Source organism: Coregonus clupeaformis, chromosome 21 (genome assembly GCF_020615455.1).
Source record: "Coregonus clupeaformis isolate EN_2021a chromosome 21, ASM2061545v1, whole genome shotgun sequence".
NCBI lineage: Eukaryota > Metazoa > Chordata > Actinopteri > Salmoniformes > Salmonidae > Coregonus > Coregonus clupeaformis.
Window position 1 is genome coordinate 24201490 of NC_059212.1, and position 25958 is coordinate 24227447.

The following is a 25958-nucleotide window of genomic DNA, read 5'->3' on the forward strand; positions in this document are numbered from 1 at the left end:
CATTCTCTGAACGGTCTCATCTTTGTGATACTGAAAGTGAGAGTTTTCTATCAAATGCACATATAACATGCATCAATCACATTCCACAACAAGGCTACGTGGTTTTAAGCGACCTATTTGTTAAAAACGGGTTACAACTGCACAAAGGCTCAGAGATTACATAGGTTATGTAATAACGAGCTAATACAGTACTGTGAAAAACAGTCCGTTCTCGCGATGGGTGTATCTTCCATCTTGCCACGTTCGAGCGCTAACGGAAAACGGTAATGTCTAGATGGGATACAGCTTTTGTCAAATTGATGTAAAAAAAAAAAATATGTTTTACATTTTAGCTAACCCTAACCCTTTTCCTAACCGTAACCTAATTATCCTAAACTGCTACGTTAGTTATCCTAACCTGCTGTGTAAGTTCTCCTAAAAAAAACTTGAAAAAGAGAAGAAGAGCCGCACACTCTAGGAGCTCAGATGTAATAATTTAATAACATAATAACCAACGTTTCGACAGACAAGCTGTCTTCATCAGGGTAGTTCTCCTAACCTACGAAAAGTCCATTTTGACAAAAGCTGTATCTCTTCTAGACAGAACCACATAAAAGGGGGATAAACGAGGCGGTTCTAACCTGCGGGGGTATCCCAATGAATGTATCCACACGATTGAATAAGACAACCACCTCTGAAAGCGAATTGGACGAGATTTCCCTTTCTCCGCCCACCTTGTCTTCGTAAAGCTCGCACTGGCTGACGGCGCAGTCACTAGAAAGTGGACGAGGTTGCTATGGGCTTCGGGTTATGAGGGCAGATATTTGATTTCCACTGGGCCACCTTTAGTGCAAGAAATTGAGAGTGAAGCTCGTTAATTTTGAATTTCCACATTTCTACTTGAATTCAAGCAACTTCGAATAGCCATGGCCCTGAAGAAAAACGCACGAGGACACAAAATGAAAGGTTCGTAATTTTAGTAGTGGCAGTGGTGCGTGGAACCAACCTTGACTTAGCTGCAGAAGGCCTTTAAAAGTTAATCGGGGGGGCAGTATTGATATTTTCATTTAAGCAATGCAAGTTAGCCTACAACAATACGATAAGCCTATATAACTGGACAAGATGTAGTATAATGTCCACAATATACCAACAAAGTAACCCAGCAATTGTGCCCCTTTTTACGGAGCCATCAAATGTACAGTACATTGTGTCGAGTTATAGTAAACAGCACAAGCAGTGTCTCTTTCTATCCAGATTTCAGACGCATTCCCTATTTACTATACATTGCGTAACGGCGGATTTGTTCGATGAAATATTTTTCGTGCAATTCGTCAGGTTGCAAAGAATAGCATAGATTGGCTATAGTATCCTAGACTAGTTAGGACCTGTGTCATATTGTGTTCACTTATGACAATCTGTGTCATTTTACGCAGCGAGACCAATTACATATCCACCTCGTAGACTTCAGCGGAAACGGCATCGGTAGCGTCTATTGTCCCCCCGCCTTTTACTTTTCGTTAATTTCTCCAAGTGCTCACGTGTCAATAATGGGAGAACGTGGGAGGGGTTACACGTGGCTTCTACCGTCACGGTTGCAAACCAGGACCCCTATGGAGACTTTTTAATTATATGGACCCCCTTTTTTCTCATCGCGGACCGCTCCCCAAGTTATCGAGATAATGAATTACATTGGCATGGGTTGAGCTCCCTACTTGAAACTTTAAAAACTAATGGTTGCAGGGAAGACTGCAAAAGGGGGGCGCTTCACATGTACAAGTCATGCTAAATATTGGGCCCCTTTTCAAAACTCCAGTTGCATTGTGACACGTGGCCTTAGAACAGTTTACCCGAAGTTCTTGGAGACTTATATCACCTTAGAATGTGTTGCACATAGGTAAGAAGATTGCCACAATCTTCTGTTAATATCAGTGTTTCAGTGCCCCTCATTTTTAGGCTACTTCTATAACTATTTTTGATTCATTAATCTTCTACATAACGTTGCATTTACACCATGTTTTGTTACACTTTCAATAAGATGATAATTATCAGGCATATCGATCATATCAGTGTGAATATTATGCTTCCATCTTTTGAGCTGCAATAAGGGAAAGTTGAGAAGTCATCAAGTAAGCAATTGCAAACTTTCTATCAACTTCAAGTGGTTGCAAATGAGTTGAAGGCACACACTTTGTATGTTACACATGATCAAACAGTGGTTGTAAGAATACAAAGTAATTTGGAACATTATGCACTGTTCTTATCGGAGTATTTCACAACTCAAGGCCCCTCCCCTTACATGTATGTTGACGTTGTACAGGGGCATATTCATTAGGTGAACTGTTCAGGAAGTTGCAGATAGAAATGTAATGTGTAGAACGGACACTTCACTATTCTACAAGACAGACGCACATTTCTGGTAGTTAACATTGGTTATGTTGCACCCCCCGAACAGGCCTCATACTCACTGCCCAACTTCTAATGACTATGAACTGCCTGCCTATAGCTATAGGGACTCATTGATGCCTCAACGTGAAAGCTATTTTCCAGTTGCGCTTTCAAGATGCTGCATTTATGTAATAAGACGGAAAAAGTATGTGGAAGTCAATTACTGTACTATATGGGCAAAATATAAAAACAGCTGTTCTTTTTGAATCTGCATTCTTTCAACATATTGTTTGTTCATAGGTTTGATTGTCATTGATATTCTACAAAGTTTTTCTATGGACGTGCCATATTTTATTATGTCTTATCATATTATTATTCATAAACAATGCATTTGCTCCCTCCAGCCTCTTCTCACAGCGTCATGGTTTAATTTGACGAAGGCCACAGAACTGGTAAAGGCAACAACTGCTTGCCCTGATGTGTGACCACGTGTGTTTTCTTTGCAGTGTACCCCCCCCAAACTAAATACTGTTCTTAGTTGGGGAATAATCTTGCATGTGTGGTGTGAGCTTGTTTGTAGGGGATGTTGTTTAGCTTGCCGGTCCTTTGGATTTTGCACTGAGTTGTACAAGAGTTGTAGGACTGGAAATGTTGAATAACTAATGAATGAGGGTTGTGAACATTTCACACATTCTCGTCAGCTATGCTGAATTTGTTTTGTTTTTGCTCTCACTGATCCTTGAGTTCATTTTACTGAATTGATGGCACCGAAGTATATCAATATTTTAATAAGTCAATTGGCCCATTTTATTACTAGAGTCCTTTGTACAGTATAGTATGTGGGCCTGCTGCATCTCAGAGACAGGACCCTGTTTGTTCAGTTTGCACTATGGTTCCGAATGTCTTTGTTCTAAAGACATTAAAGGAGACGAGCATGTCTTTATGAAGAGTCAGTAATGTGGTTTAGAAATTATTTAGGCTAATTGCTTTTAAATTGTGTCTGGCGCTACATTTTACATTTGAGTCATTTAGCAGACGCTCTTATCCAGAGCGACTTACAGTTAGTGAGTGCATACATTTTTCATACTGGCCCCCCGTGGGAAACAAACCTTAGATTTCAACGGAGCATCATTGTTAATGTCCTGATGTTCCCACATAGTCCATACAATGCTGTTATGTTACTGGTAATGTGAGCAGTATCTCTAAAGGACACTTTGGTTATGAATGGAGGCTGGTGTGCTTGGAGGGAGTATTTAGCAGAATGTTAACCCTGTATCTGGTCTGGAGTCTCTTCAACTCCGCTATCTTTGGACTTGGTGACTTGAGACTGGCCCTTTTAACCAAACCATGACAGTGTATAAAGTAACCAAGTGGTATTAGCTGGGAAACAAAACAGATCATGATTAAATCAAACTGGCCCCGCACCTGCGAAAGGATGACATGCAAAATCCGTAAACACCTGCACAAATGGCTTAGGGGCTTTAAAATGTAGGTCTGTTAGATTAGGGCAGCAACCTTTTTCGGGACTGTCAGTACCCATGTTCCAACGAGGTATGCAAACAGTTTAGACAGTTTGTTGGCATTTATTTTTAGACCCACTTGGTACGCTATTTTCAGTCTCTTGTAATCTTGTGAAAGCTAAGTGTTTGAAAATGTAAGCCTACGGCGAGTAGCAAATACCTTATACAAGACAGAGGCAAATAGTTTTGTTATTGAAAACGAATAGTCAAAAATACAGTGTGTAAGATTCTGGTTTAAAGGGAAGATTGCAGAATTAGGTTGCTGTTAAACATTATGATTTGGTTTCATCCTCGCAACGACACTTTCTGAACAGTTTATTAGGTACACCCATCTAGTACTGGGTCGGACCCCCCTTTGCCTCCAGAACAACCTGAATTCTTCGAGGCATTCTACAAGGTGTCGGAAACATTCCCAAGGGATGTTGGTCCTTGCTGGCGTGATGGCATCATGCAGTTGCTGCAGATTTGACGGCAGTACATACATTCTGCGAACAGCCCATTCCATCTCATCCCAAAGATGCTCTATTAGTTGGAGGTCTGGGGACTGTGCAGGCCATTCAAGTAAACTGAACTCGCTGTCATGTTCCAGACAATGTTTTTCCACTTCTCAATTGTGCAGTGTAGGCGATTGAGTGCCCACTGGAGCCGCTTCTTGTTTTTAGCTGATAGGAGTGGAACCCGGTGTGGTGGTCTGCTGCAATAGCCCATCCGTGACAAGGATCGATGAGTTGTGCATTCCGAGATGCCGTTCTGCATACCACTGTTGTACTGCGCTGTTATTTGCCTGTTTGAGGCCCGCCTGTTAGCTTGCACAATTCTTGCCATTATCCTTTGACCTCTCTCGTCAACAAGCTACAGTGGGGAGAACAAGTATTTGATACACTGCCGATTTTGCAGGTTTTCCTACTTACAAAGCATGTAGAGGTCTATACTTTTTATCATAGGTACACTTCAACTGTGAGAGACGGAATCTAAAACAAAAATCCAGAAAATCACATTGTATGATTTTTAAGTAATTAATTTGCATTTTATTGCATGACATAAGTATTTGATCAACTACCAACCAGTAAAAATTCCGGCTCTCACAGACCTGTTAGTTTTTCTTTAAGAAGCCCTCCTGTTCTCCACTCATTACCTGTATTAACTGCACCTGTTTGAACTTGTTACCTGTATAAAAGACACCTGTCCACACACTCAATCAAACAGACTCCAACCTCTCCACAATGGCCAAGACCAGAGAGCTGTGTAAGGACATCAGGGATAAAATTGTAGACCTGCACAAGGCTGGGATGGGCTACAGGACAATAGGCAAGCAGCTTGGTGAGAAGGCAACAACTGTTGGCGCAATTATTAGAAAATGGAAGAAGTTCAAGATGACGGTCAATCACCCTCGGTCTGGGGCTCCATGCAATATCTCACCTCGTGGGGCATCAATGATCATGAGGAAGGTGAGGGATCAGCCCATAATTACACGGCAGGACCTGGTCAATGACCTGAAGAGATCTGGGACCACAGTCTCAAAGAAAACCATTAGTAACACACTACGCCGTCATGGATTAAAATCCTGCAGCGCACGCAAGATCCCCCTGCTCAAGCCAGCGCATGTCCAGGCCCGTCTGAAGTTTGCCAATGACCATCTGGATGATCCAGAGGAGGAATGGGAGAAGGTCATGTGGTCTGATGAGACAAAAATATAGCTTTTTGGTCTAAACTCCACTCGCCGTGTTTGGAGGAAGAAGAAGGATGAGTACAATCCCAAGAACACCATCCCAACCGTGAAGCATGGAGGTGGAAACATCATTCTTTGGGGATGCTTTTCTGCAAAGGGGACAGGACGACTGCACCGTATTGAGGGGAGGATGGGATGGGGCCATGTATTGCGAGATCTTGGCCAACAACCTCCTTCCCTCAGTAAGAGCATTGAAGATGGGTCGTGGCTGGGTCTTCCAGCATGACAACGACCCGAAACACACAGCCAGGGCAACTAAGGAGTGAGTAAGAAGCATCTCAAGGTACTGGAGTGGCCTAGCCAGTCTCCGGACCCGAACCCAATAGAAAATCTTTGGAGGGAGCTGAAAGTCCGTATTGCCCAGCGACAGCCCCGAAACCTGAAGGATCTGGAGAAGGTTTGTATGGAGGAGTGGGCCAAATCCCTGCTGCAGTGTGTGCAAACCTGGTCAAGACCTACAGGAAACGTATGATCTCTGTAATTGCAAACAAAGGTTTCTGTACCAAATATTACGTTCTGCTTTTCTGATGTATCAAATACTTATGTCATGCAATAAAATGCAAATTAATTACTTAAAAATCATACAATGTGATTTTCTGGATTTTTGTTTTAGATTCCATCTCTCACAGTTAAAGTGTACCTATGATAAAAATTACAGACCTCTACATGCTTTGTAAGTAGGAAAACCTGCAAAATCGGCAGTGTATCAAATACTTGTTCTCCCCACTGTATATATATATAACATTTATTTTACCCCCTTTTTCTCCCACATTTTTGTGATATCCAATTGGTAGTTACAATTTTGTCTCATCGCTGCAACTCCCCTACGGACTCGGTAGAGGCGAAGGTCGAGAGCCATGCGTCCTCCGAAACACGACCCTGCCAAGCTGCACTGCTTCTTGACACACTGCTCGCACCAGTGTGTCAGAGGAAACACCGTCCAACTGACGACTGATGTCAGCTTGCAGGGGCCCGGCCCGCCACAAGGAGTCGCTAGAGCACGATGAGACAAGGAAATCCTGGCCGGCAAAACCTTCCCCCTAATCCGGACGACGCTGGGCCAATTGTGCGCCGCCCCATTGGTCTCCCGGGCACGGCCGGCTGTGACACAGCCTGGGATCAAACCCGAGGCTGTAGTGGCGCCTTAGACCGCTGCGTCACTCGGGAGGCCTGAATGAGCAACATTTAACACATTGGCAATAACCCAACTCCTTCCACAAAACTCACACTTCTTTGCAGCAGATTGTCCTTTACCTATGTCAGACAGGTGATGTACGTTTGTGAATGACGTCCCTCAATCCTGAGTGTGCAGAGTAGTTTTGAAATGCCTCTACTCTCTCTGAGAGCCTGCTTAAACCGCCCATGTAGGGCTAATGAGTATCCCCCTGGCAGCCAAGCAAAGTCACTGAAAGTCTGCCAGGATTTGCATGGGCTGTGGCCTGTAGCCTTTAAATCCCTCTCCCTCAGCCCGCTCCACCACACGGTAGTGTGTGAATGAGTGTCAGCCAGTTCACTTAGTAAAGATCTCAACTTCTCTGCCTGCTGCTGTTCTATTGTTACTGCGATGGAAGGTAATAACAACAGCCATTTTTTATGACCCTTTGAGTCCCTGGGGTTCTGTCCCGAGGGATGCTGGGTAATGTCACGTTGGTATGGCATGAACACCGCCTCTCCATATGAATGCCTGAATGTCTTTAGAGCGGACAGCTCTAAAAATAGCCCTATTTGCTGATTCAGGTCCCGTATCGGGTTCCGGCTGAGTTTGCCTGGAACTAAAAGAGGAGGGCAGCTGTTGCAAAGGGGTTTGGGGAAAGGATAAGGGAGATGAGACTCACTGAAGCTTTTCCCATTCGGACGGGTCAGGGACGGACTGTACGGATGGAAGTGCCGATAGTCGAGCCTATCCCGGTGTTGGAACCCGCGGTGGTAGTCGAACCGACAGAAGGTAGATGGAACGATGTTGCCAGATAACAACCTTCTCCGGAATGAGGGATTACTTCTATAGACGTTGATTCGACCTGTGAAATGTTCCTTTTTTGGTGATGGTGGAGAAACCATTGTTATTATGAGGGGGTGCACATCTGGGGTTGATACTTTGCCTTTTGTTGTACTCAACTGAGGGACGATGTAGAGAAGGACACAGCTCTGTGGATAAGGTCATAGGGTTGGGCCTAGTGTTTGGGTTGGTTTTGGTGCAGATGTGGAACCACTTTATTGAACTTTTTAGAAAGAAACCTCAAACTGTAGTGTGTAGATGGGTTTGCATGAAAGTGAAGTCGAATGTCCAATTGGTGCCATCAGTCAATCAATGCAATTGGAGATTTGTTCAGGACTATACATATGCACTCAGTAACTGTAAGTCGCTCTGGATAAGAGCGTCTGCTAAATGACGTAAATGTAAAAAAATATATATAACTGTCATTGACATAAGCAGGTGCTTTGTGTGTATATGGTGTCCAGTAAGCATTTCACTGTTAGCCTACACCTGTTTACGAAGCATGTGATGAATAACATTTGATTTGATCTGTATGTGTGAATGGTTTGACCTAGCTTGAGGGTAGCGGACTCTGCACCTGTTCATTCTTCCACTGCCATCTCTTCGAATATACTGTTATTTTTACCCATATAGTGCTCTGTGTTCAGTGTCAACAGCAACCAGAATAATTACTCCACTGCTTTTGTATTTTTACCTCTGAGGACAATACTGAATTATAATTCAGTTACTTGAAAGGCCTATTTTCAGGCCTCTTGAGGTTTGAAATGTGGCATTCTTAGGTTTTCATGCTATTTCTAGGCAACATTTTATCTACCTTTTTTTGTTTTGTAAGTGGCAAAAATGTGGTCAGTGGCTTATGAGATTTCTCCATTCTTACCCATTTAACTTCCCATTTTATATCTCTGACTGCAAGAAAAAAAAAAATGCTTAAGTCATGAGTATTATGGCAAGATATATCTTTGCCGTCAGCTTCTTTTAACCACAAAAGCTTTCTGATTTCTGGAACATTTAGGCCTGTATTTTGACACTCTTACAACTCAAATGGAACACACTGCATTTGTGTGTAGCTTATGTATACACATGCCTTTATCCTGTACAATATTTGTTTCAGGTCTGACTCTCTGACTTCTCTCTCTCCCACCCACCATTACAGAAGCCAAAGCACAGCTGGCCAGTAAGAATGGCAAGAAGCCTGAGGGAGCAGGGGGAAGCTCCTTCTTCACCTGGTTCATGGTGCTGGCCCTCTTGGGTGTCTGGACCTCTGTGGCCGTCGTCTACTTCGACCTGGTCGACTACCAAGGCGTCATCGGTAAGTGACACCTTAAATACACACACACACACACACACACACACACACACACACTGAGGTTGTAATAATATTGTGACAATGATAATGCGCTTTTAGTGTAAGAGCTGTTTGAAAAGACTGGCAGAATATTTTTGGGACATCACCAGGGGGTATGAGTTAATAGACCAATAACAAAGAGTTTGCCCACCTCTGCAAATAACAGCTAGTTTTCAGGTTACATATCCCTCCCAATTAGGCTCTCCCAATAAGGCCCCTCACTCAGGCCACTCCCACAGGCCACTCCCAGACAGTACTAGCAAAAGTCTTGCTTGAGAAATTGCTTTTTGACAATTTTAATTGAAAGCAATCACAGTAAGGTACTTAATTCTAACCCAGAAATGATTTGATATTGAGATAAAAACAGCTGCATTGGACCTTTTAACAGGAAACACAACTGCTACTGTAGCAAGGCTAAATTTCTTGCTAGCTACAGCATTCTGTCACAGTCAGTTGATAAAACCTTCAGCCTTCGCCACAATCATGAATACCATTGAGGAATAACCCAAAGTGATACTGAGTGCTTTGATGCATTTTATCATTGAACTTTCAACTTCTCAACCTTGACGTAGTTTTATCTTTGGTGCATGTGTGCACTTGCTCAGTGAGGGGATCTGAATATGCCTGTTCACTAATTATGTTTGGATCTCAAATTGATACTTAATTAATAATTTATTAATCTAGTAAATATTGTAATTTCTCCAATGTTAATTTTTTTGTCTGGTCTTAATCTTGCATGCAGCCAAGGCAAAGGACTTGCACATTAACCTCTCTGAGACACTGCAAGGTATGATATTTGCGCCCATGATCATGCCCCCAAATAATAATGTGTCAACCATGAGACTCACCAACCCTCCTGTCCAAATTGAAATAATCAATTTATTTCCCATACACTTTCCTTATTTCCTAATCACTTGCTTTCGACAAAATTCTTATTGCATGTAGAGATAACATTTAAAAGTTGCATTAGTATTTTATGACCCCATCATAGAAGAGATTTTTTTTAATAGTCACACTGTATTTTTGAATAATTTATACCAATCAAATAAGTTTGATATAATGCAATGTAAATGAACAAATGTTGGCAAAATAATATTTTGAATCATCCCTTCCTTGCTCATATTTATTAAAATAAGACATAGTTAATAACGTTATTTTACGTTCCGGGCATTTTTTTACGTCCCACAAACGCACCAACGCGCCTGTGCCAAAGCCCTCACTCTGTCACTCTAACTTATTCCAGTGTCTGCCTGCCAGCTGAAAATCTTTGCGTGTGCAACTTGCCCCTCCCCCTCTGAAGCTTAGGCTACTGTAACCTACTGACGTTACAAGCGTGATTCAGAAATTGAGGAGATTTTTAATTAGAAAAGAATGGATGAACTTTTTCAGTGCTAGTTATGGATACTATAGAATCACATTTCACGTTGGATTTATTAACTACTAAAAGTTAAGAATTGTTTTTAATTCTGCACTAACAAGCTTGTTAGCTAACTAGCTCTGGTCCAACTCTCAGAATTTCAAAGACATTAAAAGTTCCTCCATAGAAGCCGTTCCTCTGTAGGTATAATTCAGTGGGCCTAATTCCGATAATGCATGTCATAAGATGCCCAGCGCTTCAAGCAAAGCCTCCTCCTCCACCCACTCTCGCTCTCTCCCCGCAAAATTTCAGTCGCATCTCGCGCCCTACACTTGGTTGTCTATTGCGCATTGTAAACAACTATTGCCTAGGCAGCCTATAGCGTCCAGGCTACAACGACTAGGCCTATAGCTTGCACGCTCCATTGCAAACTCCTGTATCCACATTGATTAGTGAAGTAATTTATTTTAAAAAAAATAAAAAATTAATTTAATGTCAAGCTAATGTAAATTTTTGTTCAGGACTTTATTTTTTTGTTTTGCCAGTCGGAACAGTTGAACGGAACAAACAAAATAATGGTTCGTTTCAGAACGAAACGATTGAAAAATAATTTTGGTTCCAACCCCTGGTTGTTATTTGTACCTCATCATTAAAACATTTTAAATATTGAAATGCTAACATGTTACTATAAGGCTAATCTCTCATGTGCAGATTCTGCGCGTAGACTCGAGGTATTCTCGGATCCCGAAATTGAGATCTGAACCGACTTGGATCCGTGAAATTCCTATCCGACACTGACAGGACCCAGTTATTTTCTTTTGAAAGTCCGTATCCGATTCGGAGCCGAGGTAGACCAGATCCTATCCAAAAATATGTCAGATGAATCGGATCAAAATTGGGTCGGGTCTGTATCGTACCCCAATGGATCTGAAATATAAAAAATGCTGCTTTATTGATGCGCAGGCCTTGTCTGGCGTTAAGGTTTCACATGCATTTCCTGTTGAAGGCCTATTTATAATAATTGAGTAGTGGTCTACTCTACAGCTTATAATTTTGATAAATGACATCCCTAATTTAGAATGTTGACACGAAGAAGGGAAGCGTGTGTTTGGTGAAGGCTCACTAGTAGGCACATCTCTCTTCAGAATGCGCTCTGTCTCCCGCTAATTCGTGCGCATTCATTGTTTAATTTTGTCAATTCTTGGCCCTATGTTAATGTTTGTAATTTTTTTGCTTGAGCACGCATAGAAACGCCTGGCCTGTATACCAATTACCCCACTGAAGACATTCTTTAAAAAAGTATACTCTGCCATAAGACTTTATATGGGCAAATAAAACTCAGAATAAAAAGGAACGTTTTAAATCTCCCTAAATCTGAGGGTGGTTTTAATTGTACCCAAGGCTTTTACTTTTGACATATTGTTAAATGCACTAAATAGGAATTATTGAAGATGCGCATGCTCACCCCCAGAATCCAGTGTCTATTTTCAAAGAACATTAACAACTTCATAGTTAAGAAACACTATAAAAATATGGAAGAAAATGAAACAGATTCTACAAGAACCAATATCACTCCCAAAAAACACAACCCTATGGAACAATCCTTGGAAACTGTAAATTACTTGGTAATGGGAAATAAGTTCATTTCCATGACACAATTAAAAAGTAATTTTGGACTGGCCAATGTAGATATTTTCAAATACATGCAACTTAAAAGTTTAATATCACAATATCGATTTGTAATATTTTGGACATCAGAGCAATCTTGAGGGAATCCTATTAGTCAGAAAATGATATTCATATGATAGGGAAGATACAAAACCTTGCAGAGTCTATCCAACTGACAACCTCTTAGAATTTTTTTAAAACTATTGGAACCAAGACTTAAAAATAACTGATATTGGCACAAGATGCAAAGAATGTTGGGGGGCAGCAGAGTTTCCTTTTGCGAGGGTGGAGACTTCGTTTTTGCCGGAGCTCTCAATTTCTAACACATATAGAGCCAGAAGTTAATCACGCAGCTGACCAAATTATGCAAGATTTTATGTCTGGTTAACCAATATTTTATGTTTTATTAGTTTCAAAAACAAAAAAAGGGGGGTTACTATAATGCTAATGTGATTTACCAGAAACGCTAATATGATCATTTAAAAAAATTACTAAACGGTAATATTGCTTATCATAGAAATTAAGAGCAATACTTCTGGAAATGCAGAAATTAACAGTAATGATTATCCTAAATCATCATCCAAGAACGATAGCAATTAACATATTGTTTTGTTATTATAACCTAAATGCTAGTAACCCCCATCCTAAGCAATTCCATTGCGTAGGGTATACCCACCCACATTTCACCGTACATACCCAACCCCCATTGACCCGTGGCTAAAGACTAACTCCGGTTACTTTACTAGGTAAACTTTCGTCCTATGATGCCGATGGAGATGGTGACTTCGATGTGGAGGATGCTAAAGTACTGCTAGGCAAGTTCATCGATTTGAACTGGATTGTTATTTATTGACGTGTGTTTGTGTGATTACATAACTGATTTGGGTTTCTTTTGCATGACTGACTTTGGTTTAACTGATCTCTGCCACAAGATACTATTTTAGTCAATTCTACCAAACTGGACAATTAATCAACAAGGTCTGCATGTGCATGGTGTGAAAAGGTGTTTAGGGTTCGATTCCATACTGACTATTGCGTTTCAGGCCCACACCACTGACATGGCATGCAGTTATCACAAGTCCTGGTAGACATGCACCACAATTGGCACAGGGCCAAACTGCTGCATACTTTAAGAATTACTCAGTCATAACAAGGACTTCTGTGTTCTCTCATCTCTAAGTCGCTTGTTAAATGATTTTAAAGTTGCTAATTTCTTTCTAATCAAAAGGGAAGAACCGACTTCAGGAGTGTTTGCTCCAATGAGTTGGTTCCATGTTCTGGTACTCGGTCTACTCTGCTGCTGTCTGCCATAAAGACTACTGCTCTGCTTTGTCACCCAGACCACTGCCTGTCTGGCACAGCTGTGGTCCCCCTGCTGCTAGTGATAGATTCTATAGAGGCCCTCTGCATGCCCACCCCCCTCTAGGCTATGCTATTGCTTTTCTCTCCTCTCTTTAGTCTCTAACTCTGCTTCATGCTACCTTAGACCTGCATAGTTTCCCTCGCTGCCTGACCTCGCTTAAAACTTTCCTCCCTTTTTCCCTGCTCCACCTTTTTCTCTTTCTTTTTCTTCCTCCCTCCCTATCTCTCTTTCCTTGTTTTCCCCTCTGTTTGCGTAGGCCTGACCAAAGATGGCAGTCAGGAAAGCTCGGACTCCCTCGAGGAGGTCCTGGATATGTTAGCAGAGGAGGGCTCCGATTGGTTTCAAGGCTTCTTCACCTTCCTCTATGGCCTCATAAACCCGTTTGAGGATGAGGAGGAAGCGGCGGAGGAGGAAAGTGCTGGCACTTCTCAGACTGACGGGGTTCAGGGAAAGAGTTGTGTGATCTTAGGCCTCCACAACCAGTAACCAGTAGCCATATCCCCCATGGCATGTGGTCCCAAGTCGACTTATTGCTCCTTTAGACTTGTTTCCCATTGCTTGAGGAGCGTTTGCTGAAAAACCCTCTGTAAAATCACCATTCTCTGGCAGAATACTTTGAAGGGTTAAGTCATGTAGAAGTTGACCCCTCAAGTCTTTTTTGAAGATCTCCTATGGTGGGATGAAGACTATGCCTTCAGGATTTTTGGAGCACTTTTAAATGCCAGGCTGAAAAATGCTTTTCTATGATATGTGCATTTCCACTTAACAGACTGCTTGCAATACCCAGCAGACTAGCAACTTATGCAATGAACAGCTGCACTTGGACAACAGATTGGTTCTCTTTTTTACAACCACAGTACTTCATACCCTAGGGTCCTAACCAGCACATATAGGGTGAATGCACCAATTTGTAAGTCGCTCTGGATAAGAGCGTCTGCTAAATGACGTAAATGTAAATATATTCATCCACTTAGCAGGAATTATATTTGTACTTTTTTACTTGAGTTTCTCCTTTCGTCTAAGTAGTTACTTTCTTGAAAGTATTGTTGAAGATTTTTTTTTTTACTTTATCAGTGAAGCATTCCCTCATTAACTTATTTATTTTTCTGTTGTCCATATTAGGATTACTATTAATGTTCTGTGTTTGTTGGTTTTTGAACGTATTCAGGTCAGCTATTTGTCCCCATCTTTCCATAATTTTTGTCTTCGTCATCCATTCGTTAAACACAATAAAAACGTGTTTTCCAGATTATTTATTGGTTAAGGTTTATGTGTTTTTTGTGAATATTCTTTTTTTCCTTGCATGGTAAAGCGTCGATTTTTCACCCCAAAAAAAAGACTGCACATAAGCTTAGAAATATTTAGAGACCGGCTTGCTGGAGGACTTATTGCACAGGTGTTAATCATTTCTCGTTAGCTGTCCACTTTTGTTAAAGCCAACCCCTTGAGAAACTAGCTTTCGACTGTTCCTTAAACCAACTTTCTAGATGTCCTAGGACAGGGTAATGAAATATGATGTTGCATACTTAGCCCGAGGTGGCTTTGGAAAAACGTGCTCCCTGATATGGAGGATTCCATGTATTTTGAGTCTGACTATATGAGTTCAAGTACTTTTACCGAATTCCACACTCCATGGTAACCTAGAGGAAGGCCCTCAAAATTGTCAAAGACTCCAGCCACCCTAGTCATAGACTGTTCTCTCTGCTACCGCACGGCAAGCGGTACCGGAGTGCCAAGTCTAGGTCCAAAAGACTTCTCAACAGCTTCTACCCCCAAGCCATAAGACTCCTGAACAGCTAATCATGGCTACCCTAACTATTTGCACTGCCCCCCACCCCATCTTTTTACGCTGCTGCTACTCTGTTAATTATTTTTGCATAGTCACTTTTAACTCTACCCACATGTACATATTACTTCAACTACCTCAACTAGCCGGTGCCCCCGCACATTGACTCTGCACCGGTACCCCCCTGTATATATAGCCTCCCTACTGTTATTTTATTTTACTTCTGCTCTTTTTTTCCCAACACTTTTTTGTTGTTGTTTTATTTTACTTTTTTTATTAAAAATGTCTGCACCTGTTGTATTCGGCGCATGTGGCCAATAAATTTTGATTTGATTTGAACACCAGATATCTGAAATGGGTCAGTGCTGACTCCCACTCGCCCTAAAGAGACTTACCCAGCTAGTTTAGATTTCAAACTCTAAACATTGTGGTCTATAGATGGAACTCAATAATTGGAAAGCAGTGTCAGTGAAGTTCCAGTAATTTCTAATAGTATGTATGGTCAAAAATGTGTCATCTATGACAACATTGAAAGCAAACGAAGACAGGTTTCTAGTAAGTACTAGCAAACACATGTCTGTCACAAAAGGTATAAGGAATGGCACTATCAAAGATACAATAAACCTGCTGTCCATTCAGATTTCGTAGTGTCTTTCACTCATTTAGAGGCTTGACTTAGTACTCATGTACAATGACCAAGCAATGACCGTATAGCTACAAACAGGTTGAACTGGTGAGACCCATGGGGCGGCGCACAATTGGCCCAGCGTCGTCCAGAGTAGGGGAGGGAATGGCCGGCAGGGGATGTAGCTCAGTTGGTAGAGCATGGTGTTTGCAACGCCAGGGTTGTGGGTTTGACTAAAATGACTAAAATGTAAAATGGAAAATGTGTGAAAAGAAGTCATAGTGGTTGTAGTAGTTTGAATATGTCACTTCATCTCAAGCGACTCATGTAATACTTATCTGCCCATTTAAAAATAGAACTAGCCAAATGACCCAATTAGGGTTTTGATGGTGGACTACTGTGAAATGTATTTCCAGGTGAACAGAAGAAGTGCAGTCGCAGATAAAGTCAATCATAAATCAATTCGGTTTAATACAAGTTGCAACAGGGAGATAACAACACTAGCCCAAGAGGCTTGTAGGAAGGAAAGAACAAAAGGCAGTGACTTTGTCAGCTGCTACAGATTCAGTGTTTCACAGAATACAATAATAATCAGTGTCCTAAGTCATTGTACCTCCAATCACTATCAACAGATATGAGTTTAATCCATAACACGTGACCAACCAGAGTGTTAAAAACAGAACACTGGAAATCATGTGTATTACAGAAAGGGAAAATATATATAAATATGCTAAACATTTTGTTAATCACTCTAAACTGAATATTAACTTTATTAATCTTAAATATTCCCATTACAACTACCATCTATTGTTTTAGTTGATTGGTCTTTGGCACCATTGACAAATATGAATCTAAATGTATTGATTAAGTGTAAAATTAGTTATACAGTCATGTCACACTCGCATGGTCATCATTTCCAAGTCATACTCTTACAAGTAATGTAATAAAACCATCAGAATAGGAGGTGTGGGTAAGCACTATGCAATCGTGAATGTGTGGCAGGGCTCCACAGTGCGGCCATTTTACTTGCATATGCACCTAAATATTTTGCTGTGTGACCTGGAATTTATATTTTGGTGCGCCTAGACAAATTTAAGGATTCTAACTTTTATTACCTCCAAATATTTTTTATTTGTGCTCCTACATTTTTCAACTTAGACGCACACGTGCTCCTTGTAAAACAAGGTCAGTGTAGAGCCCTGAATGGTAGCATCTGTCCGGCTTTGTGGTTTGGCATGTGCATGTTTAGAGTTGTCAAATTTTGTTCTGATAATTTTGGGATATTAGTTTTGCCTGTTGTTCATTAGTAATGGTCACTGGATTGTTAGATTCTAATGCCATGTTCCTTTTGAAAAATATCAGATGAACCTCGACGCGATCGGAAAAGAGCGAGACACAGAGGTACTTAACCTGCTCCCTTTTTTATTCTCTGCTGATAGTAAAACTTGAAGAAGCTCTGATTAGCCGACTACACCATATGTCTATTTTCAGATGCGTGAATGCATGGCATTCCATTCATGGAAAGCAGGTCTGCTAGTTAAAGAAACCTGTATATTCGGCTAAAGTTTTGAAGTCTTAACATTGCTAAATTGGTGTTGATTTTTCGTTGGTCATTTATTTAATTTTTTTCTTAGCCGACTTAATCGAACCAGAATCTCCAAAAACAAAGGTCAAGAAAAAAGAGGCGGCTACTGAGACAGAAGGTACTTTGTTGTGGATGAGTGTCCAGATTGCTTTGTAGTTTGTCTAGTCCATGCTCTCAAAATACATTTTAGCATTTTGTCTGCTTTTCCATGTTATCAACATGCACATTTTAGTTTTTTGGGGGGACCTGTAACTTAGTCTGTTTTTAAGGTCTGGCTGGTTTTTAGTTTTATTAATTCGTACTGAATTTGCCCCTGACTTTGTGACTTCACCCACCGCTGCTATTTGGCAATGCCAGATGAGGGGTGGCCCAAGTAGATTCTGTGTGCATTTTTACTACCAATACTCCGAAAGCTGTATGTCAAAGGCTTTACTATTAGATTGTGAGAGAAAATCTTAGCCCTACTGGATAATAAATATTTGCCTATGGGTAAGCTTGCCAATGGTGTCAATGAAAGCTGAGTGAGGTACAATACTTCTCTCCACCTGTTATTGGTTGAGCTTGGTTTTGTTCTGTTGTAATGGTTGCTCTCCCCTACCATAGGTAAGCTGTGATTCGGCTATTCCTATTGGTGGTTGAGCACCAAGCAGATACACCAGTCTTGCTGAGACTATATCCGTATTTTAACTTTTTGTTTTCTTAAACCTCAGATGAAAATCCAGGACGTGTTTCCAAGAGAGAAGCCAAAAAAGGTATTGCATGAGGAACAGTGTGGGTTCCAGTGTGCAGTAGAGTTTGAGCTATAAAGGTCTTGCTTACCCTAATAACTATATTGTGATCTTTTGAATTTAAATGTACTAGTAGAATTAAGTTTGAATTTCTGAAAAAATATTACTGCTTCTTGGCATACAATCATGAATTGGTTTCTAGCCACATGCTGTATTTGACTACCCCTTTTGTAGTTATAGGGTATTTTGTATGAAATAATTTAAATCCACCATGTCTGCGTGGTGTGCTGACTGTAATATTGGACATCATATAACTGTTGGACCAACTGAATCCCATCCGTGTAGTAAAACGTGTTTGACCACAGACGTTGTCTTTGTTGTCAGATCATGCCCCTATACACCTTTAAATATTGACAGGGTGAATTCTAGCGAAACCTTTCCAAAGTGCAGAAAGATGCTACTTATCCTAACATTCCCAGTCAGCAAATCCAATTACCCATGGTGCTTTGCAACCTACTAAACGCTTGAAGTGTGGTCAGCAATATGCTTGCGTTGTGACCCTAGCAGCCTGGCAGTGAAAAAACGGTGAAAGACGCTAAACGGTATTCTCGTGTCCCAGAAAACCCTCTGACCAAAGACGTGGGCTGGAAGCTGAGGGAGGCCCTGAAACAGCAGCTGGCCATCATCCATGATCGAGTGGAGGCCAAAAAGATTGCCAAGATGGCTCTGGCCGAGGTGAGGAACATCCTGGCCAGGGAGAAGGAGAAGGTCCCAGGGGTGACGAGGGACGAGGCAGCAAAGAAGGCTAAGGTGGCGATGGCAGCTAGGATGGAGGACAAGATGGAGAAGGAGGAATTTGAGAAGGGCAAGATTAGGAGAGACAAAGAGCAGAAAGAGAAGGAGGGAGAAAATAAGGACGAGAAGGGCAAGAAAGCTAAGAAGAATGTGACAAAGCCAGACAAGAAGTCAGGGAAAGAGGTGGAGGGTAAGAAGGTGGAGGCCCCCAAAAACGCCAAAAGTAAAAAGTCCCCCAAAGCTGCTGCTAAAAAGCTCAAGGTGTCTGATAAGGGGGTCCGGAAATGATGCTAAACTCTTCACACCTGCACTGATGTTGGTGATCATTCACTCCCTCTGGTGACACGGGATGTTAAAAGATTCAGGAAAAACACCACCTGTGAGAGATCTCCAGTGACAGACCCCTGCGAATGGGAGTATGAAACCCCCTACTGTGCAGGACAGCCATTTCCGCAATGTATAGTGCATAGTGTTTTAGCCATTCCCTACTTGTGAAAAAATCATAATGTTGTCCTCTATAGAAGTATGAACTTGACAAGGAAAGGTGCCAAGTGGACAGCAAGGTGCTATAAGCTTAGAATCAGATGTGGTTTAGTTATGTGTTAATTTACATCAGAAAATATAGCTTTATAGAGTCGCTAGACAGGAAATGTGTAGAAATAGGACATAATGATTTATTTTGCATTTGGTGAAGATGGAACTCCGAAGTGGATTTGAAAGGATCAGCTATGTGGGTGTTCTTTGTTAATAAAGTTGCTGGATTCTTGAAGGTTTCCTGTTATCAAGTGCACTTGTCTCACACTTTTCAATAAGATACTTTGGTGTTACATAAATGGCCAATGGTATGCATACACGTAGGCATTCCCTCCCAGTCGTTTCTATTGGAATACTCTTTCCTTTTTTTTCCTTCTTTGCTCCCCTGTCTTGCTCTCTCTTAGCACTGCAGACCTCACCTTTTCACAGCATATCGGAACACAATACCAATTCAGTGTTTAAGTGCAAAAGTAAACCCAAATCAGTCTTTAAAAGTTATATTTTTGTTTTTAATTATGTTAATTTCTAAACGTTTATGCATATGACCTAGACCTAAATCTCTATGTAAATTACTATATTGTTACTAGCCATATACATGAATATTACTATGCCAAATACAGTATACATTATATAGAGTTGTAGTAAAGGCACTTCTCCTGAACAAGAGTTGTTGCCATGTCGTCCTTAAACCCCCTGCGTCACTTGTAAAACCCTCAGGACTGAAAGAGAAGGCTACCGTCATCATTACCAGAGATGCAGCACCAGAGGAGGCCCCTGCAGCACCTGTGGAAGAAGGTACAACTCCTGCTGGTCTACACGTACCACACACACACACACACACACACACACACACACACACACACACAACCTAACTGTAGTAGATGGTAAAGCTCATGAGAGGAAGTGTGTGTGTAATGACACGCACACTATACCCACACCCACAGGAGAAGGCCCCAGTAGCACCGGTGGTGTGCATGTCCCTTGAGTCGATACAGATGCAACAAACGCATCTACTACACTTCTCTTCTGTACATTAAGAATGTGACCAGTGGTCATTTTTTTCATACTCAAACATAGCCTACTACTTAATTTCATCATTACAATTCCATACAACCTCCCCTTGTCAGACGTTTATGCAGTATCCTAATTGCTTAAACATGCAAGTTATTAATCACTATTCTCATTTAATTTGAACTGTGGGCTTGACTAGACAAAATGGCATCCAACTAGAACGTCACAAGCTCTTAAGGCCTTCCTACACTGTATGTCTGATTCCGTCTTTAATGATTATTAGATGTCACACTGTGCGACGTTAGCAAATTTAAAATCTTGATATCAACCTGGCCACATTGTACGATTTGCTTCAGTTCTGTCATCACATTCTGCGATAGGCTTGCGAGGCTGTCAGCCGATGTAGGCTACGTCAACTGCAGTAGTGTATTTGATCTGCGCATGTGCCAGCAGCGCAAGCCTCCCTCTATGCTTATGCGTGAGTGAAGTTAGAAATGGTTTTCACATACAAACTTGTCTGAACTCGGAATCAAATAGACTTCCCAAAAATAACATGGTCGCTGTGGTAGAACGTTTATTTTGATTGTCGATTTTGTGCCTTTATCAAAATCCCATCAGGTAGCCTGATTTTCAGATGTCATTTTTAAAAGTTTATTACGGAAATTGTTCTTCTTGCAAAGCATGTCAATGTTTAAATCAAACTATTATATTAATATGACTATCCACAATCATATTATTGTGTGCATACTCTGTGTCGGCCGTGTTCCTACTGGCCAGTCACCAGAATCGGATCGTAACACCAGCCACACACACTACACGATAAAGGCAAAACAATTCGGACCTACAACCGCACATGGTGGTACTTAAATCAGCAGACCTAGACCCTGTCACCCTGAACGAGCCAAGACGTCCAACAATTTGCCCATAACGTGGACATTTTCTGGGACAGCAGAATCGTGGCGTAAGATGGCTAAAATCATAGTCTGTGTGGGCCTTAAAGGGTCTTTATGAAACCTTTACCCTCAGTAGAACTGGGTCCTCCACCAGACACCCACACGACGCTGCTACGGCTATCTAAGTCACGAGCTAACCATTAAACTCATTGTACATGTAAACTATTGATTCCATGTCTGCCACCTGTAGAGATTATACATTTTCTCCAGAGGAGCTGTCATTGGTTGGGGGAGCATGAGCCATTCTCTACCCTTTTAACCATTGGCTCTGATAAACTGGTCTTGCCACATACCTGGCACTGTTGTGTAAACCCCACGACATGTACACGACATGCTTGCACCTACTGTTGACTAGACACCAATACCAGTTGTCACATTATACAAACTAATGTTCCATACATATATCTACCATGGTTTAAGTCAGCAGTTTCTATTCTGTAGGTCTACGGGTTAATTAATTTAAAATAATATATTGACGGAGCAGACACTTTTTTCATTATTGACACACCATGGAAAATCACCTCGTAAAATTAGAGCACTTTCTTAAATGTGCCTTTTTAAGGAAGACTTTTTGGAACGTTCTGTGCAAGAGGAAAATGATGAAGTATGCCAGATAATGCCTTAGTTGAAGTAAAAGGATCAACTGCAATCAGGATGGTCTTAACTGTTCCCCTCTACCCCTTATCTCTTTCCCCGCTTCCCCTTGCTTCAGCCGCACCAGAACCCATTGAAGAAGTGATCGAGGCCATAGAAGCAGAGGAAGCTGCTGCTCCCCCACCAGGTGTGTAAGCTTGAAGACAACATTGAAATTGTGGATTTTAAAAGGGAAAAAGTCAACCAATATTATAGACCTTTATCACCCAGTGTCATTTTCTAACGAAATATTACTTTTGGGAAATGCTTTTGTTGGTTTTGGCAGGAAATCCACGTTATCAGCTAAGTTGCTTAACGCTATCTCTTCCTTACAGAGCTTGAGCCCGAGGTTGTGGAAGAACCTGAGGTGGTTGAAGAGGAAGAAGAGCCTGAGGTGGATGAGCCTGAAATCATTGAGGAAGAGCCTGAGATTCTGGAGGAGGAAGAAGAGGCTGTCGAGGAGGAGCCTGCTCCGTTCGAGGAGGTTGTTGAGGCAGCATCAGTTGAGGAAGAGGCTGCCCCTGTGGAGGAGGAAGCTGCCCCTGTAGAAGAGGCCATTGAGGAGGAGCCTGCTCCTTTCGAGGAGGTTGTTGAGGCAGCACCAGTTGAGGAAGAGGCTGCCCCTGTGGAGGAGGAAGCTGCCCCTGTAGAAGAGGCCATTGAGGAGGAGCCTGCTCAGTTCGAGGAGGTTGTTGAGGCAGCATCAGTTGAGGAAGAGGCTGCCCCTGTGGAGGAGGAAGCTGCCCCTGTAGAAGAGGCCATTGAGGAGGAGGCTGCTCCTTTCGAGGAGGTTGTTGAGGCAGCACCAGTTGAGGAAGAGGCTGCCCCTGTGGAGGAGGAAGCTGCCCCTGTAGAAGAGACCATTGAGGAGGAGGCTGCCCCAGTCGAGGAGGAGGTTGCATCCGTAGAAGAGGAGGCTGCCCCCATTGAGGAAGAGGTAGAGGAAGCCGCCCAAGTCGAAGAGGAAGTCGCCGCCATTGAGGAGGAAGCTGCACCAGTCGAGGAGGAGGTTGCTGAAGAGGCTGCCCCAGTTGAAGAAGAGGCTGCTCCCACAGAAGAAGCTATTGAGGAGAAGGCCGCACCTGAGGAAGAGGCCGCATCCGTTGAGGAGGAAGTTGCTGCAGAGGAGGAGGAAGTGGATGCCGTAGAAGAGGCTGTTGAGGAAGAGGCTTCCCCCGCAGAAGAAGAGGCTGCCCCCGCAGAAGAAGAGGCTGCCCCCGCAGAAGAAGAGGCTGCCCCCGCAGAAGAAGAGGCTGCACCAGTTGAGGAGGAGGCCGTGGAGGAGGCGGAGGAGGCAGAGGAGGAACCAGCAGCAGAGGAGGCAGTGGAAGAGGAGGCAGCACCAGCAGAGGAGGGTAAGGAAAAATTATCCAGAACAGAACAAAAGGTTTTTAGTCCAGGGGTAGGCTTAATCTGGGTCCAGAAAGTATTGAACCGAAAATCCTCTCAAGGCCTCGGTTTTTGCTGATGAGGCGTTTCTCTTCACACAGTTTAGAACGAGCACAGTTGAACAACAGGTGCTGCATTGCAGAAGTGTATGCACACATTATCTTATCTGATAAGAGTAGCTACATGTATGTAGAGAGGTGGGGCAGTGGCCCCTTTCACATCTAATCTCGGGGTAGTGGATATGGTACTCACTTTTCTGTCTCTCCTATACATTTTTTGCATTGCTTATGTCACCTCATTTTTTATTATTTCTTATTGTTGTTGCATTGTTGAGAAGGAACCTGCAAGTAAGCATGTCGTTGGATGATGTATACCATGCATATCCCGTACATACAACTAATAACACTTTAAACTTAAAATCTCTGCTCATTAGTGGATGAACTCGTCAATTCCCAATGTGAGGGTGTAATTCATTGTCTTTTGAAAAACAGTGTTCTAATATTCCTTGTTCCTTTGTTCCACAGAAGAGGTGGTAGAAGAAGCAGCAGCAGAAGATTCAGAACAAACAGAGGAAGCAGAATCAGAAGAAACTCAACAGGAGGAAGCTCTTCAGGAAGAGTTTGCAGGTACGTGTTGAGTGTGATTTTATGTACGTATACCTCCACTCAGTTGAGGGCAAGAATATTCTGATGTTAAAACTGTACGTTTCATTCTTCAGTGCCTCCTCTCTCTCTCTCTCTCTCTTCTGTTGCAGAGGAAGAAGCTGAAGTAGATGAGCTAGAGGAGGTGATAGGTTGGTGATAAGATTATTTTAACTCAGTTCAATGTTATTACTATGAACAGCTCTTCTGTATAAGCTTTCATAGTGGTCATTGACCCTGTTCTCTGAAAGCATGGCCAGTAGTACTGCTCTGTAGAGTGTTGAAGCATGTTTTTCAATTCTAACTTTGGTTTGTTTCGTTTTGTTTCAACAAAAGAGCTTTCCCAGGCAGAAGCACAGATGGAAGATGAGCCAACGGGTAAACTTTCATTTAAAAACTTGTCATAACGCAATTGTTCGCATCTTCTCATTAGTTTTTACTCTATTGTTTGATTGTACAGCAACAAGTTTAGAATCAGACATTCAACAAGTTCAGAATCATCATTTCATAGAATCAACATTTCACAGCTGAATGCAGGCCTACTGTACTTAGTCCATAATCATTGTTTAATAGATAGTTTGCCCTTTGGCTATTTAACTAGCAGTACAGTATCATACAGTATGGTTTTATGCTATCTAGGAAAGCGTGTCACTAGAAGCCCAGCTTTCCCAGTGAGGCTGACCTTTGGGAATGTTTCCACAGCAGACAAAAATAGCCAGTCTTTGTATGTTGTACAACAAGATATTCCCAACTTTGAAGCCCATGCCAGTGAGGACACGTGATCAGTAGGTAGCGTGTGCTCTAACATGTGTAGGCCACATGTAGTCAGTGGATTAATCCTATCAAGGTAGGTAGACTTAACTCTCCCTTGTGGTGCGTAATGAAGGCCAGTGCAGCTATTTGTAGTGTAGGCTATAGCTCCCCCTTGAGGCTGGTTTATGAAACATAGCTTATAAAATGGCTCTCGCAGAAGTCTACTAACGAGTCTACTAGTCATTCCATGCATTTTACATATCTTGATATTGTTTTTGAGGATTTTTGTTAAATGACTTGTGATTGAATAGAGGGCCTCAATCCTGTTTTTGTCTGTTAGATTGTACTGTGATTTCTTTATTATATGATGTAGTAATTGTGTAAAGTGTTATGTTGTCAATATTTTCTCTACAAGATGAAATTGTATTATGAATGAAATTGAATGATAACTGCTTTTTTATTCCATCACTGTCAGTTAGTGAGGTCAGTATCTTCTTTCCATAGAAACGTAGAGCCTGCGGTCTCAGTGCGGTAAGACTGATTGAGGACCAGCCCACATCGCATCCCACTGAGCGCGTGCAGCCACGCTTCCCCACCTCCAGAGAATGAAAAGCGTTGTCACGGCATTCTTCACTGTCTCCCATTTCTCACACACAATCAGAATCTTGTTTTTCTTTCTTTAGTGTAAAATCTTCCAGAACTTGTTAGTACTTTTTCTCTTACCCTATATATTTTTTTTTTTCTATGATTTTTTTTTAAACATTTGTTATAATGGCAAGTATCAATTAATTTCTCTTACAGATGTAGGTAGATAATGTGAGGGTAGCTTTTTGCTAATGGAATGTAGGTTGTTTTCCCTTTCCTGTGTATAACAAGCAGAGGTACAAGAACTTCACGTCTGAGCTGAGTTCATCAGCATGGATGTCCTGTTTTTTGTTCAATGTGAAGATTCAAAGCTGCAGTTTTGTATTACGAGAGTCTACACGTCAAGATGTTGCATATCTAAGGCGAAGTTATGCTGGCAGGTGAACAGACTAGTCCGGTGATGTTTGGTGAGTGTGTGTGAGCTTCCATACGTGTATGATTGAGAATGTGTATAGATGTACACAACATGACCAAAAGTATGTGGACACCTGCTCATCGAACATATCATTCCAAAATCATGGGCATTGATATGGAGTTG

The 25958-nt window shown here is 41.9% G+C and overlaps 2 protein-coding genes across 6 annotated transcripts; both read left to right on the forward strand.

Annotated features, from left to right (window-relative positions):
* Nucleotides 1–728: 728 nt before the first annotated feature.
* On the forward strand, nucleotides 729–25958 carry LOC121535126 (fibrous sheath CABYR-binding protein). 5 transcript variants are annotated; one of them, XM_045206262.1, is made up of 11 exons: nucleotides 729–945; nucleotides 2769–2816; nucleotides 8763–8918; nucleotides 12726–12794; nucleotides 20113–20190; nucleotides 22072–22140; nucleotides 22328–23347; nucleotides 23906–24007; nucleotides 24136–24174; nucleotides 24359–24400; nucleotides 25280–25958. In XM_045206262.1, exons 3-11 carry the CDS (start codon nucleotides 8840–8842, stop codon nucleotides 25285–25287), a joined length of 1506 nt encoding a protein of 501 aa, XP_045062197.1. In that variant the 5' UTR covers nucleotides 729–945; nucleotides 2769–2816; nucleotides 8763–8839; the 3' UTR covers nucleotides 25288–25958. The 5 variants fall into 5 exon arrangements, with proteins under 5 accessions (XP_045062197.1, XP_045062196.1, XP_041697799.1 ...); XM_045206261.1 differs by lacking the exon at nucleotides 2769–2816 and having other exon boundaries at nucleotides 731–945; XM_041841862.2 differs by lacking the exons at nucleotides 729–945; nucleotides 2769–2816 and adding an exon at nucleotides 7378–7558.
* Nucleotides 17132–19627, forward strand: LOC121535127 (histone H1, gonadal). The gene is made up of 4 exons (XM_041841867.1): nucleotides 17132–17154; nucleotides 17388–17456; nucleotides 18049–18089; nucleotides 18684–19627. Exons 3-4 carry the CDS (start codon nucleotides 18049–18051, stop codon nucleotides 19147–19149), a joined length of 507 nt encoding a protein of 168 aa, XP_041697801.1. The 5' UTR covers nucleotides 17132–17154; nucleotides 17388–17456; the 3' UTR covers nucleotides 19150–19627.